Here is a 19,350-nt window from a genome sequence, read left to right as displayed (position 1 = left end):
AGTACGTACCCCTCCTGTGTACGATATCATTGTCATTGGTCTGCAGTACGTCCTGGTGAGCCTGCGGCAGCGACGGCAGAGCCAGTAGCAGAAGTGGTGGTGGTAAAACTTAAGGTAATCCAAGCATTATCCATTCACTACATTATATCACAGATTTATTAACATTTTAATGAATGACATCCAGCGGAATCAAGTAATCCAGGTGTGAGGGAGTCTGTGTTCCCTGAACTGACCATGTGACCAGTGACAGGTTGATGTGCTAGGGGAGCCTGTTCTGCATGGTGTGGAGTCGTCCAACGTGGGTCATGAATGGTCGCACTGGTCACACAACATGAAGTAAGAGGTGGGTGCAGTCTCTCACAGACACACGACACTATCACCAAGCGGCTCCATGCTGTTTTTCCTGCAGATTAATCAGTGAAGCTGAGCTGACTGGCCAGAGTGAGAGAGAGCACTATAATCACACATGTGCGTGGTGGTCGACAGTGGGGTTGGTTTACCAGACCTTCGGACAGCATGAGATGTGTCCTCCTGAGCTGATGAACCCCCTCCCCAGGGACGACAAGTATAGGGTCACACTTCCCGACAGAGTCATGGAGAAGGAGGTGGAAGCTTGTGATACAACACTTCCTACAGCTATGAGCATAATGTATGCAGTTTAATAAACATACTGCACTCAGGAGTTAGAATGTGGCCGTCCAACTTCATTGACAAGTGGAACCAGAGTCTGTCGACTTTAATGCCACCCTGTCGTTAAAACAGACACGCACATACAGAGGAACGGAGGAGGAGGAGGATTGTAGAGGCGGCAGCAGCAACAGGCAGACGCAGAAAATCTATGTCGTAAAATCCCAGTAATATATCTTACTCTGCCCACTAGCAGTTGTACTCATGTATGGATGACAGACTTCTCTGTTCACTGATGGGTAATAGCACCTGGATTGGTGTTAATTGCTGCATCTGAAATGTCATCCGAGTTTCCATGTGTGTGGCTCCGGTGACCACAGAGGACTCGCTACCTGCAAGCGTCTTTGAGCCAAGCTAACAACTGAGCAGGCGGCAGGCAGGCAGGCAGGCTGGCAGGCTAGCATCAGGTGATACTACTGTTGTACAGGTGTTCCACGATGACGGCAAGGAATCCTGTCACAGCATCTCCTGCTGTGTCTGACTCTGCTGTTAGGCACCCGGAGGGTGTATAACCGATTCATACATTACCTCTTCTGCCATAGAAAGTGAGAAAATGAATAAATGATTGCCTATTGATGTGATGTTAAGCATGGCTGGGGCTGTCAGGTAGGTCACAACTTTGATTGTCATGTATTAACCAATCTTCTCCCCTACATCTCCCTTGCTTTAAATATTTATTGCTTTTCGGTGCACTCTCATTTCAACATGAAGACACACAAAGATTTAAAGCAGTGGAGCGTGATAATTAAGAATGAACTTAACGGGAGTTAACAAGGTAAACTGAACCCATCCATGATAATTGCACCACATATAGTTGTTTCTGTTTGTTCTGTCTGCTTTGAACATACGTGAAATGAATGGTGGTTGTTTGTTGATATGTACTGATTACTTTTCAAACAGCTTGAATATTGTTTATTAACAAGTTGTCACTTACCTTAGCAAATGAGCTTGATAGCATGATTTGGTATTGTGAATTAGGTACAGGCCAGAGTTTGTTTCATCAAGCATTAACACAGATTCTAGCTATGTTGCTACTAGTCTACAATATGACAACACAAATGTATGGCATGGCGCTGCGCTATACACACACAGGCATCACAGATTTTGGTCACCTCAGTCCACATTTTAATCACCCTGAGGATGCTTTGGACCAGAATTCCTACATGAAACGTTGTAATGATTATCAAAAAAGCCATTTGTGTTATTGATTGAATAGTTGGCATCTGTATACCACTTAACAACTATCATCAGATCTCGGTTCATTATTAGATGGAATATTTTATATGTGTATTTTGTAGCTCAAGAAAGAAGACCAGCATTTGATAGGTATTGCTAAACAACTGATCCGTTGCATTTTAAAATTGAATTTGTCTTATTTTTCATTGTCCATGTTAATCAAGGAAATACTACTAATAATGTTTCTGTGGTGTAAATTGTTGATTATCAATATTCATAAATTGGAGCCAAGTGGCATCAGAATGATGATAATTAATAACATACCAACCAAAGACCATGTTTTAATAACATACTCTATCATAAACATTATGTTGCAAAATAATGACACGTAAACCTAGATTGGAATGATTTTTCGCTGAATATATTGAAAGCAAATCACCCACACTTTATGTAAACGTTGTGTTGTTTTTTCTTAAATCTGTTTGCTAATGATCAGAATAGTAATGCAAGACTCCATTATCTGTTGCAAGAGCTGTAATCCTACCCTGGTATGTTAGTAAATGGATTTTTATGATGGCTCAGTCTGGCTGTCTCCAATTAGCACGTACTGGCTGTATTGAATTCAACAACAAACTGAAACGTCAGACAAGTCCTGTAATTAGTGTAAGATGAAATCATTACTGTAAAACGTCTTTCAGAGTGGGGCTAATTTGTTAATACCCTCACTGTCAGGTTATCGTTAACAGTGAAAAAAAGGAAGGATTTTCTCAAGTGCTATTGATGGTTTGTGGGGAAACACACTTCCATGTATTACTTCCACATTGATTGCAGTGATAGATTTCTTCCCACTGTTGCAAGCAGCAGGTAGGAGAGATCAATTAGAAGTGATAATCCCCAGATAACAGGTGCTTGTTCCCTAAAGGTGCTTATTCCCCCAAGATAACAGGTGCTTGGGTGTTGTAGCACATGCAGATGTCTTTGGGGCTTGAACATGCTAATGTATGGAAGAACAGTTCACAGTCCCCAATTGTTGAAAATATAGCCTGTTTTTCTGAAGTACCTCACAAACCAGAAAATATCAAGTTCTTAAAACAAATGGAATCCCTGTTTTGCAGAAAGGTGGGGCATTTTCAGGGTCACTTAACCATGAGTTACATTTCAGCTCTGGGTCATTGTAGTGGCTGTCATTCTGACCTGTTAAAGCCGAGTTGACCTGGGTTACCCTCTTACTCATTGCTCACTCAACAATCTTTGGGTTGACATTCTTCACTTGCAAAACCTTCTTTACAGCCTAATTTTATTTTCAAGTGTTTGAATCATCCTGTTGCATCGTATATAGGTGATGCGCTGAATGTTTTCATGATAGGTATTCTTGTGCCTTGTCATCCATCAACACCTCTTGAAGAACCGTGTGCAGGAGGCAAAATTCCAAGAGTGAAGTGGCATATTTTACTAGCCCTAATTGACACTTGGTTTCAGACCACAAGATGACTGGCTGAAAATATTTTGAAAACAAATTTGGAGTGAGCGGCCTTGAGATTTCATTATGACATTTAGGACCCTTTTCTTTCGTAGACAACTGTAAGTGAATAGGTGTGCATTTGATTCATAGGATATACCTTCAGGGTAGTCTGTACCATGTACTGTTTTTGCATAAGATTCAGACAGGTGCATAGAAACCTGGCAATCCTTCTTTCAGTGGGTTAAAACACTTTTCAGTGTTTTAATTTTCTGATTTATTTCTTTGAAAAGATTCCTGTAAATACAAAATCAAATATACCACTTTATCAAGTTGCAGGGTTTAAGTGTCTGGACATAAGATGCCTACACAGAGCTTTGATCCGCTGTTTAATCTCTCCACAGCACAGCACATGCTTTTTGTGGCAAGTGATCAGCTCATCAGCTACGTCGATAGTCACATGCAATAGCTATCACATGATAAACTAATGTTCACACAGGAAGGGCACATTAGAGGGAAGACACCAGTTTCTGATGTTTATGTCAGCAGTCTTAGGACAGAAGTGTCTACACTGAGTGTCTATTGATTGTAGGCTAAGTCATGAGCAGTGATATGTGGAAAAGATATGAAGAATGATTTCAGTAATTAAGTAAATCTGCTCCCACAGTTGGACATTTTGTCAAGACTTCAACCCAGCTGTGTTAAAAAATCAATCTCGCACTTCAGTGGTAACAGTTTTGGGATACGACAACATTAAAAATTAATAGGGAACATGGTATTGATCCACACGGAGATAACATTATAGCCCACGGAGAAATAATTGTTGAGAAAATTGTAATAGCATGATGCATCTCAACACAGCCACCATCGTTAACACAATCTAGACTCTCAAAAACACCTCATCGTCTCCAGACTTGTGTGCCAGAGAAGTCAGCGTTTAGATCTTCTCTGGCTTAGGTATATGTGTGCAGTAGCCTTAAGTTAACTCTTGTAACTCTTAAACATATAACTATGGCTTTTGAGAATTAATACACGCTTATTCAAATTTGATACTTGGAAAATATTGTCGAAACTGTGTTTATGTATGTAATTACAGGGTAAAATACAGTTGAAACGTATTGAAATGTTGGCTTGATATGTTTAAAATCGTGATGTGTGCAAGCTGTAATTGTCAATGTTAAATCTCTTATATACTAGAAGTTAGTTGAAGATTGAAAACAAAGATAGGTTTGTATTTGCTATTTGAAATGTGAAATTGTAAATGCAAATTTGATTTGCCAGTATCCATACAAGAAAAGATTGCAAATTATTCCATTCAGAGTTGTACAATTGGTAACAGGATACTTCACCCCGATAAACACAATTCATCATTAATAATCTATCAGGATTCCAGGACATATTTCTCATGTCACATCAAGAAAGAATGACTCCAGGGTAGTAGCCGCCATGGCAACATCTTTTCGCCACACAAGTTAATGGAATATGATTCATGTAGTTGCATTTGTTTGTGAAACGTCTAGATACTGATCGGTCAGTAATATCATATCAACGTGAGATCATAATTGTGGAAATCAACAGGTAGAGAGTCCTCTCCTTTTTATTAGAGAGTAATTTCTTGCATATGAATATTTGACTAACTTTTTCAGGTGTATATGTTTTTATCATCCAAAACTCTGCTCCATAGAGATATTGCTTGTGTGAGATCATATTTTATCTCCTTGGAGATATCATTTTGACAGTAGATTTTGTACAACTCCCTAACAATGCTATGATGTCATAAATTGATGACATCACAATGTTATGTCATCACTGCACTGCAAGTCTAATGGTAGTACAGTTTTCAGAGATGGATGTTTTTAGGCCCAGCCATATATCCACTTCTCCACAAAAGCTGCTCAACAGAATTGAGCTTCTATGTGTGTTTAAATGGGACTCTAAAGGTGTGCATTCTCATACCTTGTTCATCCAGTTTCTTAATTTTGTCACTTCTGCAGATGTTTTAACTTAGTTAAGTTTTGTTCTATTCATCCTGTTTGTCCCATACAACAGGGGGTGTACTTCATCCACTTCTCCTCAAAAACCACAGCACAAAACTCAGCTTACGTATGTCTTATATAGAGACTCTGAAGGTGTGCATCTCATATTTTTGTGTTTTATAGTTTTTTGTATGTTTAGAGACATTTGAACCTAGATACATTTTGTGGAATTTTTCTCTTATGATAGTGAAATAGGGGATTAAGTCTATCCACTTCTCCACAAAAACTGCTCAGCAGAATCAATTAAAGCTTATACATGTGTTTCATTGGGACTCGAAAGGTGTGCATCTCATAGTTGCATTATAAGTTGTTCACTGGTCACTGGTCACTGGTCACGAGGGGTCCATGGGCTCAGTTTGGCATTCCCAGCGGTGTACATTGAAAAAAAATACATCGTCTGTAAGCGTGGTACATTGAAAAAGAATACAAGGGCACATAACCAATCAGAAATCGACATTCATGTGTGAGGTAAGATAAAGATGTTTATTGAACTTGTTTACTAGAAATTAGTCACCAGACCACACTTGGTGTGGGGAATGCTTCCTACAGTACTGGGGGCATCCGTGTCCTCGAATCCAATTTTGTCTTGTTCTTTAAAAACTATTGAAGATGATTTTTGATGATAAATGTAATCTAACCCTCCTGGCAACTGATATCAGTTATATCAACACTCGGTGATAATAGTAAAAATATCCTGGCAAGCCAAGACGTTATCAGCTCATGTTGATTTAACTGATATGAGTCTGCACTTGGGTGAGATTCTATATAAATAATATCATTATGATTTTGCAAATCTGAATTAAGCAATATGGAACATTGCTCTAAAACCAACACCTTTACAATCTTAACCAGTTGCTTTGGATTTTAGTGTTAAAGTCATCAGTGTCTTATTGAAGTGAGTTTCAAGTTCTGTTGATAGAAATTTTTGGTAGTGCCTAGAGTCCTGAAGTTACATGATGTGTTTTCCTGCCGCTGTTATCATCAGCAACATACTGAAACGTTAACAAGATGCAAAACTGATTGGATTGATCTAGATTAGGACAGATACACCAGTTTATTAGATAAGTAAAAACACCTTCCTGGTAAGTATTGCTAGATTTGATTGTGGGATGGAAGTACTTCTCCATTGTCCTGTTCCTGTTCTTTAAGCTTTTTCATCTAATCAGATTTACGGGTAGTGAACCTAGCCTCCATAGAAAGTGTGGGTAATGTTTTCACCCAAACTCAGGGTAAATTATTACCTAAAGACAGGGTCTTTTTCTGCAAGATGCGATGGTGTTTATGGTAAAACCATGAATAATTGAAGTAGCCAGAGCCTGAGGCTCGGCACCTATGTGGTGGTCAGAGAAAGTGTGCTGTCAACGCCACTTACAGGACCGATCACAACCAGTGTGCTTCTAATCACAAGTGAATTTATCAAAAAGAATTGCTGATAAGGAAGAAATTGGGGCTGTCTGATGGAGTATCGGAGGAATCTAAGATTCGTGACCCAACTGCAGATGATGCCTCGAGCTACACAAATGGATGGGGAAAGTCCCTCCTTTGGTGTCTGTTCACAAACAGACATGGTTTCATACGCTTGACTACCTCTGTAAGACCAAGCTGACTGAAATTGTCTGCAGATTACAGGCTAACAACTTAAAGATGTCATCGACAATTGTCCTTCTGAGAGGTCTTGTTAATTGAGGTATTTATCAGCATCCACCTTGAATGCCCCCACTACTACCATTAGCTATTAGTACAAAGATAGTTTGCTTGGCGATTTATTGATATGTCAGAAAACAGGCAGTTGTCGGTCCTGGAGAATAGCTCCAGCTGTGAAAGATGTCTCTGTGATGTGTGTCCAGTTGCCACAATTGACCAATATTTAGAAGCAGCCATGGTGGGGAGCCAATGAAGAGAGTGGACACTTGGATTGATCTAGTGGTCAGGGATTTGCACAGAGCATCTCATTGTGTTTGGAATGAGAGATGGACACGATCATTAGCAGAGTTATGAAGAGGCTGCTGTATGACTCTCGATCAGATAGTAACACTTTGTCACATTGTGGTTCTATCACTCACTATGACTTAGTGACAGATCATGTGACAGTATCATTGTATGTCTCCGGAAATATGCTTGTATCACAGGTTGTGATTGCACCTCAGATGGTATTCTTTCATTGCAGAGTGTGTGACTGCATAACAGAGTGTATGACTGCATTGCAACATGTATGACTGCATCACAGGGGTTGTGACTGCATAACAGTGTTTGATTGCATTGCAGAGTGTATGACTGCTCAAAGGATGTGTGATCGAAGTCGACACAATGTGTATAATTGCATCACAGGGCATTTCAGAGTTTTGTTGCAACAAATAGTTTATTTTCAGACTTACAACTCCTACGACAGTTCAGTACTGTGTAACAGTTTTGTCATGTCACAGATATCAATTATCTGAACCATTATCACAGATGGATAGACTGTTATTGCTTCATATCTGAAGTAACAGTTAATGTTTAGAGAAACAATGTTGTGACAACTGTTTTCAGCTATGTGATACGACGGCTTTGCCAGCAGAATAACCTTCTATACATGCTGGTATTCAGGAAATATTACCACATGTTCAGCCAGGATTCAGACCCAATGACCCTGATCCATCTGTTACTAGGGGAGGCATTAAGTACAAAGAACCATGACATTCTGTATCATATCATGTAGATATAGAACATCACTGCAAGAAAATTGTCAGTTACACTTTCCCTACAAATATTGACAAGGGCAGTGAGAGTCCTGTGAGTGGATCACTGAAAATGAGTGGCACTATGTGTTCACAAAAAATAAAATCAGGTGGAAACTACATTCAGGATTTAGCAAATCAACAAGTATGAGATGGAATTTCTAAAGCAGCCTGTACTATGAAGAGCTACTCAGACATATTCCTGGAAGAGATATTCCTTGACCATGCTTGAAGTCTAAATGACATTGAATGACACCTAATATCAAAGCATCCCCGAGACATACTGCAGAGTCTTGGTCTAAAGCCACCAACAGATTGGGATTTCAATGTTAGATTATGAAGTATTCTATTGAATCCCGTGAAGATCCAGGTTGGAATTGGCCTTCATCCACCCATGATTGTTATCCAAGGTGACTAACTGGATAGAGATGTCATTCTCACTGACTTAGTTGACACGTTATCTTACCCCAGTTGTGTAGATAGATGCTTACACTGTTGGTCACTTGATTGTCTGATCCAGACTCAAGTGTTTAAAGACTGCTGGAATGTTGCCAAGTACGAAACTATTGACACACATGACTTTTAGTGTTTAGTTGAATTATTCAGATAGTCATAAAAGTCAGACTGCATGCACACTGTGTTGAAGCTGCTTACATTGCTAATGTGGAACACACATACTCCTCAGGAAAAGTTTACCATGACCTGATTCATCATTATGGATAATCTGTCATGATAAATTACCTACAGTAATAGGAAAGAATTGGTGGTGCTTAACTTCTTTCAAGGAATATAAAGCCACAGTTGCAGTCAGCAAAACCTGGACTATAGTTCAGGCTATCTGTGCAAACATCAAGTTCATTTATTAACATTATGCAGTAAACAGGAAGAGCTAGAGGTGCTTCCAACGCATTTGAGGGAATTTGTTTGCCAAGACATGAGAGGCATTACACAAGTGTTCTGAGCTGTTAGAAAACATCCAGGGAGGTCGAGTATAATGCTGATTGTCCCTAATTAGGTTCAGCTGGTTTAAAAAAAGGACCCTGAAGAAATCTTTCATGTAAACACACACTCCTGTGCTGAGCAAAAATAAAAAGTTAATGTGAGATTAAGGAACTGTTTAGTGCAGGATGGAAACAAACCCTAAAGAAGGAACTGCTTTGTTTACCTTCGAGATTGGTCACATATTTTTGCTAATCTGAGCTGTGGTGGTCATGTTCGTGAAGATGATACACAGTAGAAATGGGCTTGTTTGCGTCACTGGTTACCTCTTTGTATGTTTGAGACATCCAGTTACCTCATGCATGACATTACTTGCTGGTCAGTTGTTCCTCTTGACCAGGGTCCACTGATCATAGGGAGTGAAGTTAGTTTTATTCCGCACTCAGCAGTATGATGGCTATAATATAGGCAGCAGTCTGTAAAATAATCCTGTCTAGATCAGACAATCCAGTGTTCAACAACATGAGCATCAGTCTGCACAATTGGAAACCTATGACATGTGTCAACCAAGTCAGTGAACCTGACCACCCAGTTCTGTTAGTCTTGTTTTTATGACAAGCATGGGTTACTGGAGATCAGTTCTAACCTGGATCTTCATGGATCCATTGATCGGAAGTTTGAATCAGTTTGAACCCAGTTGGGAAACTCTATCATTCAGCAACATGCACATGGTACCCATACATACTTTCAAAGTGATAATCCTCTGAAGCCTGCTTTTTGTAGACTTTCCATCTATTCCACTCTGGGATGTAATGAAAATACCATTCAAAGAGGCACTAAACCCAATTTTCTATCACTCTCACTGTAATGACATGTGGTAACATGGTATTATGATTCAGAGATATATCACTGGCAGTTGCTTGAATTTATCATCAATCTTGTCTGTTCCCAAGAGACCTTGTCTTCAAACCATCGTGTTTACCAACAACATGGCTCTGCTTTATTTCCTCTTCTTTGTTCAGATCAAAGGCACCTCATCCAGCAGTGCCAACCGTTTGTGGCAACCCGTTTGTGTTGTCCCAAGGTCACTTTCACATAAGTTCACAAATCCTTCTTCTGGTAACTTTCTGACATTTTCCTCCAATTTTTTTCCATGATTCTGTCAAACCACTTTTCTCAAACAGCCCATTAACATTTGCTCCACCTACAATTTAATTAGTAAAGGTGAAGGCCCCTTCCGATTCGCTTCCTAATGTGTAACGTGTACAGACAGTTGAGATCAGCATGGCAAACAGCCGATTACATAACTGAGTGACTGGCACATTCACAGTGCAGAGACTAACTCTGTCAAGTGTGTAGGTCCCTTGTTCACACTGTACGAGATTCCATTTGGGACATGAAGCATTCACCCTGGCATAAGAGTAATTCTGACTTCAGGGTGGGAAGTGTCTAGCAAGAACCACCATCGTTAACACAATCTGGACTTGACTGAAAGCTCTTACCCAGCTTCACTGTCCAAGTCTGACTTTCACTGGTGATGATTGATCATTGTAACACAGAGTTGGAGAATTCAAGATGAGTGGTTAAAGAGTCACCTTTTTATGTCTTAAACATAATCACAAGATGTTTTGAATAGGGAATCTGGAAAGCATGACCTTTCATCTAGAAACTGTTTTTTTCTTTAAAGTGAAAAGTAGCCAAATAACTGAAAGCAGCTCCGAAGAAAGGCTTCGGAATTAAGAAAATGTTCAAAAGCAACGCTGTTGGTGTTCTTGTAATGCAGATATTGTTATCAGTCAAGAAGGATTCGACTTTTGAATACATGGTTGTGGATAACCAGTGTAGATAGACTAAATGTCCATCACTGGTCCTCTCCTTTGAGATAAACTAGCTAAGTGCCTGTAGTTGGCCCTCCATTATCATCGGAAGATGAAAAGAAAACTTCTTGTCCCAGTTGTTGTTCCTGCATTAAACAGACAAATTTTCTCCTATCATTAAATGCAAATGGGAATATTTTTATAAATTTTGGGAGGATATTACCCCAAGGAAGCCTTAATTGTCTACACATGCAAGGATAATTCTGCAGTTAAGTGTAAAAACAGAGACCAAATCTCATGGATCAATGCTTATTACGACATGAAAAGCCTGATTACGCAGGAAAGAGACGTTTTTCATGTTCGGTTTAATAGCAGGATAGGTACAAGATTGATTAGCAGTTTTTGGATGGATGCACCAGGCTGAAAAAGAATGCATTTTTGGCCACCAAGAAAAAATTGTGAAAGACTTCATTAAATGTGCCAGAGATTGTGGTGAAATTGGCCAATATCCTCTGAATTTGATAACTTCGGTCAGCTAGTTTCATGTATCTGGGAACCTTGCTGGTTCCCTGTTGTATATGGCTGAAGATTGTAGAAATAATTGGAGCAGACTCAGATTGAAGTCTGGAAGGGTAGGCAAGTAGTTCATGGGAGTTTAGCTAGTCTTGGCACCCTTGACCACGACCTTGAAACCAAGGTTTCTGGTAACCATGACATGCAGACGTATGATGAATGTGTGCTGTTCAGCATTTGATAAGGATCACAATGGCCTCATTTGGTCCAAGGTGGGATCCTTAGCAAATGTTGAACAGTATAAAACAACCAAGGACATGTCATTGACAACAAAAAACAGTTTTGTGTCAGGATTGAAGGATGAAGCTATAGCGTGAATTCATCTCCCAGCCCACGTAGCACTGAGCTGAGTGGCTGAATCACACGCATTGGTGTTAAAAACCTGTGACACAGGGGAGTGCAGCTATTTAATTCTGTGTATCATGGATATTTAAGTTCAACATTATTCAACATAATTTTTCCTAATGGGGTTCTCTTTTCGTGGCAACATCATAAATCATTCCTACCTTATTTTGACTTGGGTGTCAGCTAGCAGCTGTGTGAAGTTCATTTATGGAGCATTATTGAGCAGATAGATCTGTGCATCATCCTTATGTTGGCTATAACAGGTGCACAAATGCATCATGGATTATTTAATCTGAAGAAACGATATCAGATGTTACGTCTGTTTCTGTATTGATAAAGACACAAAACGATATAGTCCTTACTCTTTCAGTGATGCAACATTTTTGTCATATTATGAAAAATGTGTTGTAACAAGCATGTTGAGTTCATTACCAAAAGACCACAACAAAAATATTTCTCGAGCATCTTGTTCGTTTAGAACCTGCTCTGATGCATCGTCTCAGTTTGGCGTAATCATGCGTATTGTGATATATATCATATTAAACCCATGTATTGTGATACATAATGTATCATGACCCTACGGAGTCCTTTCACCCCAAGTGTACTTAAGACATTATGACCATACTAAGCAAATAACGACTAGCTGTTATTCCTCAACCTGCTGATTGTATTTTACCCTCTTGACCATCTGTTTCTCAGCAAAACAAACAGGCCACTGGTCTTGACCTAGGGGAGGGTGATCTTGAAGTGGCATCTGTTCTGTTCTCTGTTCTGGGAGTGTAAATCATCCTTAATGGTCATTTACATCGGATGTTATGGTAATTTATCACATTTCTGGAATTAGAACGAGCAGATTATCATGTTTGAGTTGCAACTGGTGAAAATACACACTGCTTCACTTGCTGCCGTCAATGTCGCCTATAATCGGATTGGTTAATCTTGAACTTATGGAAGTTTATTTCTGTACCATCAAACGTTTGATAGGATTAGGATGTTATTCCACATTAAATCTGAAAGTAACCAATCTTGTGCTGAAGATGGTGGCCACTTCCATGTTTTAACTTCCATATTCTTCCAGTGCAGAGTCAACTTTTTGGGACACACATACGTATACCCTTTTCATTGATACACCTCAAAAGAGTCAAGAATGTTTTTTGTTTTTAGTTACCTTTTTTTTTTTTTTTTATTGTAATTTATAGGTTAAACAAGTTAGAGTGGTATTTTTGTGATAGCATGTCGGCAAGAACACTAGAGATTTTCCCTTCAGAGAGCTACACGTTTCAGCTTCTCTGCTCTAGGTACATCCACCTAGCTCTGGACTGCAATATAATTGATTGCAATTAGTTATTCGTTAAACAGACAATCTGAGTACTGCGTTTCAGGAGGCTGAAGGTATTGATTCTGTAGACTAACTGTATCCTATTGTGGAATGGTTGATAGCGACAAAGTATATAAAAGCATTGTACAAATATTTTGGTGTTAGGGGAATCTGTCGTTAGAAGTGCATTAGGTGATATTGGATTTGTCATTATCCTCAAATAGACCCCGTAAAAAGTAAACCCTGCATAGAAATGGTTTTATAGTACTTCTTTTTCCTTCAACCTGTCAACATATGTGTATATCGATGAGGGGAATGTATTGTCCATTACCAGTAAAGAAATTCTAACATGTTTTATATGTTTGGTCACTGGCCTCAGCCAGTTGGTATTTTATAAGGTCATCAAGATGGAGTGACTTTCGTCCTTGATGGCTTGTTAGACTTTTGGAAGGGAATTTCTTCAATTTGTTTTGCCGTTTTTATTTTCTTAAAAATTCTATGAGTTTTAGTTATAAAAATGAATATTTTTTATTCAAGTTTTTTTTCTTTTTGAGTTCTTTTGTGATATAAATATAACCCAAAAGTTATCATGCCAAAAATTGTCATTCCAGTGGAATGATCTTAAATTTGGAGTATACTTTTTGCATGGGTATAAACACATCTGTCATATTCAACATCTGAGACCAAAACAGACTGATGGCATATTTTTGTCATGACGTGGAGTCATCTCAGATGAATGTCAAGTTAATTTGCTTTGGTTGAGCAACAAGTCATTTATCACTATTAGGTACTGATTGTACAGTCTGTGCATGGTTAAGTAATGTGACAGTGATTCATTGGGAAAGGAATAGTCAGTTCACTATCATGTTGGAGTAATGCGTCATTTCTCCAATTAAATTTTGAAGTCCCCTGATTTTGATTGATGTAGGTATTGGCTGGTTCTGTGAGACAGGTTCTGAGATCGGCGTGATTAATCTGCATATTCGAGGGGCATGCAACCAATCCTGGCTTCACATGAGGTTGACCTTGGAGAATGCTAAAAGAAGATTTGAAACTAATTATTCTGTTTAATATCCTCAGATTGCTTGAGGTTGATGGAAATCTCAATATTGTTTTTCTAGAAAGACATTTGAAATCGTTCATGTTTGTCATTTTGTGCACTTTTGTATCATGTTTCTTCTGATACAGAATCAACAATTACGCCTGTTGAAGAGGAGTGGTATACCGAGAAAAACTTACTCTTCAGAGTCACAATCTACAATTGGTGCTATGGCATTCATAAGTCTACGATTAACTATAGTGTTCCAACTTGTCGTGAAGTTACGAACACTTTGTAGATTGGGGCACTTATCTTCAGGCTAGACATGACTTAAGAGCCTTCTAAACTGACTTCTTACGTCCTCTTGTCATCCGTGCTTTCTTCCCCTATGCTTACAGCATTGGTCTAACCAGTATTTCTTTGTTTACAGAACTACGATACAAGCGAGTCGAAACTAAGGAGAGAGTTTGAAGTGTACGGACCGGTCAAGAGGGTAAGTTCCAATCTTAAACATATCTCCTACAACCATGTTCACGAAGCAATCAAAGCTGGGGAGTCGGTCTGGGTAAGATTGATGGGCTTAAAATGCTGAGATCCCTTTGTGAAGGTGTTTTAACAGTAGAGTAGCATGGACAAGATGCGTTGTATCTCACAGATGCAGAAATTGACGTCAAGAAGATATTTCCAGTATACATACTCAACCAAAATAGGTTTGTGCAATAGTGTCAGTATGAAACAGTATCTCCTGAAGTGTTCATCAGGGGTTCAAATATCCCATCGCCCGCCGCTAATGGTATCTTACTTGTCCATGGACTACTAGATAATTTCCACTTATGGTTTCAAACGGCAAATAATCTTGGATTTAATTTCATATCTGCTCATAATGAAGCTATTAAAGTTCACAATGATAATAAAGTAGAGAGTGAAATTATCACTCTTCGATAAATAGTCCAGTAAACATTAACATTACTCATTGTGTTGAAAAATCAGGGCAAGTGGAATATTAGTCGGGACAAGTTGCTTTCGTAAAGTCACTTGCACTGTGGCAGGTGGCGTTTCAACATGTTTTTGGACCTCTGTTCATGATCCCTATTTTTCTAGGTTCAGTATATGTACTGTTATACCACACTGGTGGACAAATGCTGCAGTGAAGGACACATGAGTTATCGCATAGCATGCCTTGGAGGGATTAGTTGAAAATTTACTTGAGAGAACCAAATAAAGGATTGCAGGAACATTTGAGCATTCCTTTATTTATTTCCAATTTTCTTTACTACAGCACCACTCAAAGCTGGTGATGAAAACTGAAAAAATCTACGTTTACACTTGAATTTTCCTGTGATCCTTTATTTATTTCTCTTAGTACATATCACAGCAGTTGCAGTATGGAATGTTTTGACCTTGTCTGTGCTGCAGAATGTCTGCAACTCTATCTGAGCTGACTGGGGTTTCTTGGAACTATTGCAGCATAACTAATTGAACACCACTCCCATCAGAAATATCAATACTATTCATGTGACTTCTAATGTTGAATATGCTATGTACTGTAATGTGATTCCCATTGACCTTCACCCTTCACACAGTATTACATTGTGTTAGGACCATCACAATTACATTTAAGGCCAAAGTTAGGCACCAACCCATTGTGCAACTGTGTGACCTGTCAAGCCTTGACCAAACCCATGATTCTTGGAGGTGGAGTGAACAGTCAGCCTGATCACCAAGTCTGACCAACAAACCAATCTTAATCACCTAAACTACGAAGCCCTACAACTTGACCAGACTAGACAAATGTTTCATATGCCACTTAAAATTATTACGGGGCCACTGTTTCATATTCCTACTGGGGTGGTCAGGTAGCCTATTGGTTGAAACGTTCACATGTCACACTGAAGACCCAGGTTTGATTATCCACTTGGACATAATGTGTGAAGGTCATTTCTGTTCCTTCCCTTCGTCATATTGCGGGTTTGAGTTGACCTTAACTTCTTTTAGATAGTATATGTAAGAGCTACACAAGTCCAGTGATGAGCAACAATGAAGCAGTCAGAGGTTGTTTGTTGCATGTTCAATTTGTCCAAGCAGACTGAACTGCTACTTAGCATAGACCACCTCCAAATTTTGTGATGCTTTAATTGGCCAGTTCCTGTCCAGCTCTGGTGTCAGAAATGCCATTTGGAACTTAAACACTAATTGAAGACAACAAATTATTCCAATTTCTACAGCAGTGGCTATTTTGACCATGGAAGAACCAAGACACACAACATGACTCAGTCAGGCTTTGAATCCTTTCTCATAAATAGCTTGGTATGTTGGGGATTATTACTGAATGTTCAGAATTACAAATTTCCTTTGTCAGCTAATATTCCAATAAAATTCAGCAATTTAATTTACAAGGTCTCTGTCCAATTTTAATGACGCCTTTACCAATTTTCCCAACAGCTCCACAGTAACCTCATGACAAGTTGAACTGTGACTGTCTCTGTTTGGCAGACTTTGAATATCATTTGATCAGTTTTGTTTCAAGATGAATGTCAATGTTCGCGTTCACCAATGGATTTTTGTTTGAAGCCTTACAATGCATCAGCTTGTTTTATGTGTTTCTTTAACAGTGTTGAAAATCAGTCAGTTGTGTCAAGAATCGCCATCCAGATAAGCTCACAGCTGTTTGAGATACTTCTTTCTTACATAAGTTATTTCCCTTCAAGTTGGATATAGGCAGTCATGTAATTCACTTTGAAGATTCTTTGACTTGAGACTTCCCTTGAAATTTCCCTCGATATTTTTTTTTTGCTACAAATTGCCTTCAGCGGAGTAAGTAGTCATGAATGGGCCACTGATACTTGACGTCAAAAGGATATGTTGAGCACTTGCAACTTTTCATATTGTTATCAAACGACATGAAACGGAATATAATACTCAACATCTTGAAACCGTTAGCAACCAGGAGTGCTTGAGTTATCAAATACGACACAGGTGATGCTGAATATAAATATTCTTAAGCGTCTGAGTGATGCAACACACTTCAAGGTTTTCTAAAACACATGGACTTGAAGACTGCAGGCAGTCACATCTCCTCAAAGCTTCTTCAAACTGGTGACCTTTGTTCGAATTCTGAAATAATCTTTACAAATCACAGCTTTCATGTTTTTTGAAAGTGCAAAACAAAAACAAATGATCTCATTACATTTCGATCAACACTGTTTCGTTTGCTGGCAGAGAGTCAAGATGTGAGAGGCAAATTCTGTTTGTGTTTGCAAATAATGGAGAACTAAAGTCAGCATTCCTGGAAATTGTTATCTCAATCCTATTCCCATCACAATTATACATCCATTATTTCCATCATTTCTCCCAGGATCATTATTGTTTTAAGTCAACCTAAAAGCTTTATAATTCTGTTGTGTCAAAAGGTCGCTATGTGTCTTTGAACCGATTCTTAGGGCATTCTTCTGGACAAAACCCTGATCTGATCATATGGGATTCACTGTATCATTGGCCACTGGTTCTATGTTATTTATTCATGACATTGATTTCTCAGAATATATATACGGAACAAAAATATAATTTTTGAAGGAGACATTTTTGACAGTCACCAGTGTTTTGGGCAGTAACTCTTCTGTAAATGTATTTATTCTTCATATATGCTATTTTGTGGCCATTGTTCTTATTTCTGATTTTTTAATTCTGGAATATGCATATTACTTAAAATTACTCTCCTTCTTGAAATGAAGCAACTAATGTCACAATATCGCTTGTTATGACAGTTTTGGCTGGAATGCTTGTTCGATATGGGGTATCTTCTGTCCATGCATTTTTCAGTTCTACCATAGAATTGTTGGTTTTATCACAAGTTCTTTATGGTGTTTTTTGAAAGTACTTCTATTTTGATTCAATATATTGTACCACCTGAGGGAAAAAAACCTTTTCATCCCCAAACCATTGACAAATGCCATTATATCCACTTTTGCATTATAACAAGGGTATTATATGGGGAAATGATCCTTTCTGGCAAAAACATGGCATTACTACCAGGAGCATCATATCTTTTACTTGTGGGTTGGATCTATGTCTCAAATTGTCAGTGAATGGCTCCCAGTTATGAGAAAGCATTTTGTTAAACGTACAGGGATACATTGTGTAGATATCTGTATGATTCGTTTTAATAGTTTGCCCTTTAACAAATTTATTTGCCGCTGTCTGAAGGACCAGATGTTTACAGTGACCCAGCTATCCTCATCCTTAGCTATGGCATTAATGCTTCTTGATTGTCAACTAAGACACCTGTGCTTGTAGCCTACATACAAATATATTCTTGTTGCTATGGAAACATGATTTATGCATGAATGGTTTTGTAGTTTCAGATGCCTTTGGACCTAATTGCGTTATTGTTAAAATGCAGTTTGGTATTGATAGGCAGTGATTGTTCTGGATTTCAAATTGTGTTCAGGAAGTGTAAAGCTGAGACATGAAAGGCTCGATCAGTTACATGGTCCCTTAGGAGGGAATGAATAGATGGTAGTTTGTTCAATTATGATCAGCTGACATTGTGTGGATCTTATGAGACTACAGCAGCATTGAAGTGAAGCCATGGTTAAATCCACAATTGTTGATCAGTTGCATGGACTTTGAGCTGTCAAGTAAGAAGTTGCGCATTTCTTTTTATGACACTTCTGTCAGTCAATGTATTCAATCTTCAGGCACCAGCATTTACAACAGGGGTGCGTGATGGAATCAGCAAGGGTCAGAAAGCATGTTCAAAAGGGGCTCTGAGGTTAAGTTCTTCTTGCATGTGTTGGTATCCACTCTGTCAAAAGTTCGTTGATCCTTTTCAGACATGACCACTCGCTAGCTGCATGTTGGAATGAGTGAGCTTTACGCTGCTTTCAGCAATATTCCAGCAATATCACAGCAATATCACTTTATAGGGACATGGGCTTCACACATTGTACTCATTTGGGGAATGGAACCCAGAGTCTTTGGTTAACACTAGGCTGACCCACCACCCCGCTTTGTGTTGGTAGTGTAATTCAACATGCATGGGACGCTTTTGATAAGTTTGAGGCACATGTGTTTGGTGGTTTGAGGTGGCGCCCTCCTTTGAAACATTATCTGAACTTCACTGACCACTGAAATTCCATGATCACCCTGATGATCCTTGTTTCTTTGGTCCCTGTAGCCAACAGCTCCTCAATCAATGTTTGTGTCTTGCACTGAAGAATAATTGTCTAAACTTTATGGACTTCA

The 19,350-nt window shown here is 38.9% G+C and overlaps 1 protein-coding gene across 1 annotated transcript in view; it reads left to right on the top strand.

The window, feature by feature from the left end:
• The window catches only part of LOC137261222 (U1 small nuclear ribonucleoprotein 70 kDa-like), a 117,274-nt gene that overhangs the window by 61,218 nt on the left and 36,706 nt on the right, over window positions 1–19,350 (top strand). Inside the window, exon 5 of the mRNA XM_067798934.1 lies at window positions 14,537–14,599. Within this exon, the coding sequence (XP_067655035.1) occupies window positions 14,537–14,599 (63 nt within the window). The remainder of the gene's footprint in view (window positions 1–14,536; window positions 14,600–19,350) is intronic.

This window comes from Haliotis asinina, chromosome 14 (assembly GCF_037392515.1).
Source record: "Haliotis asinina isolate JCU_RB_2024 chromosome 14, JCU_Hal_asi_v2, whole genome shotgun sequence".
Lineage (NCBI taxonomy): Eukaryota > Metazoa > Mollusca > Gastropoda > Lepetellida > Haliotidae > Haliotis > Haliotis asinina.
The sequence above is the reverse complement of the archived record's forward strand: the minus strand, read 5'-3'. Positions and strand labels throughout refer to the sequence as shown.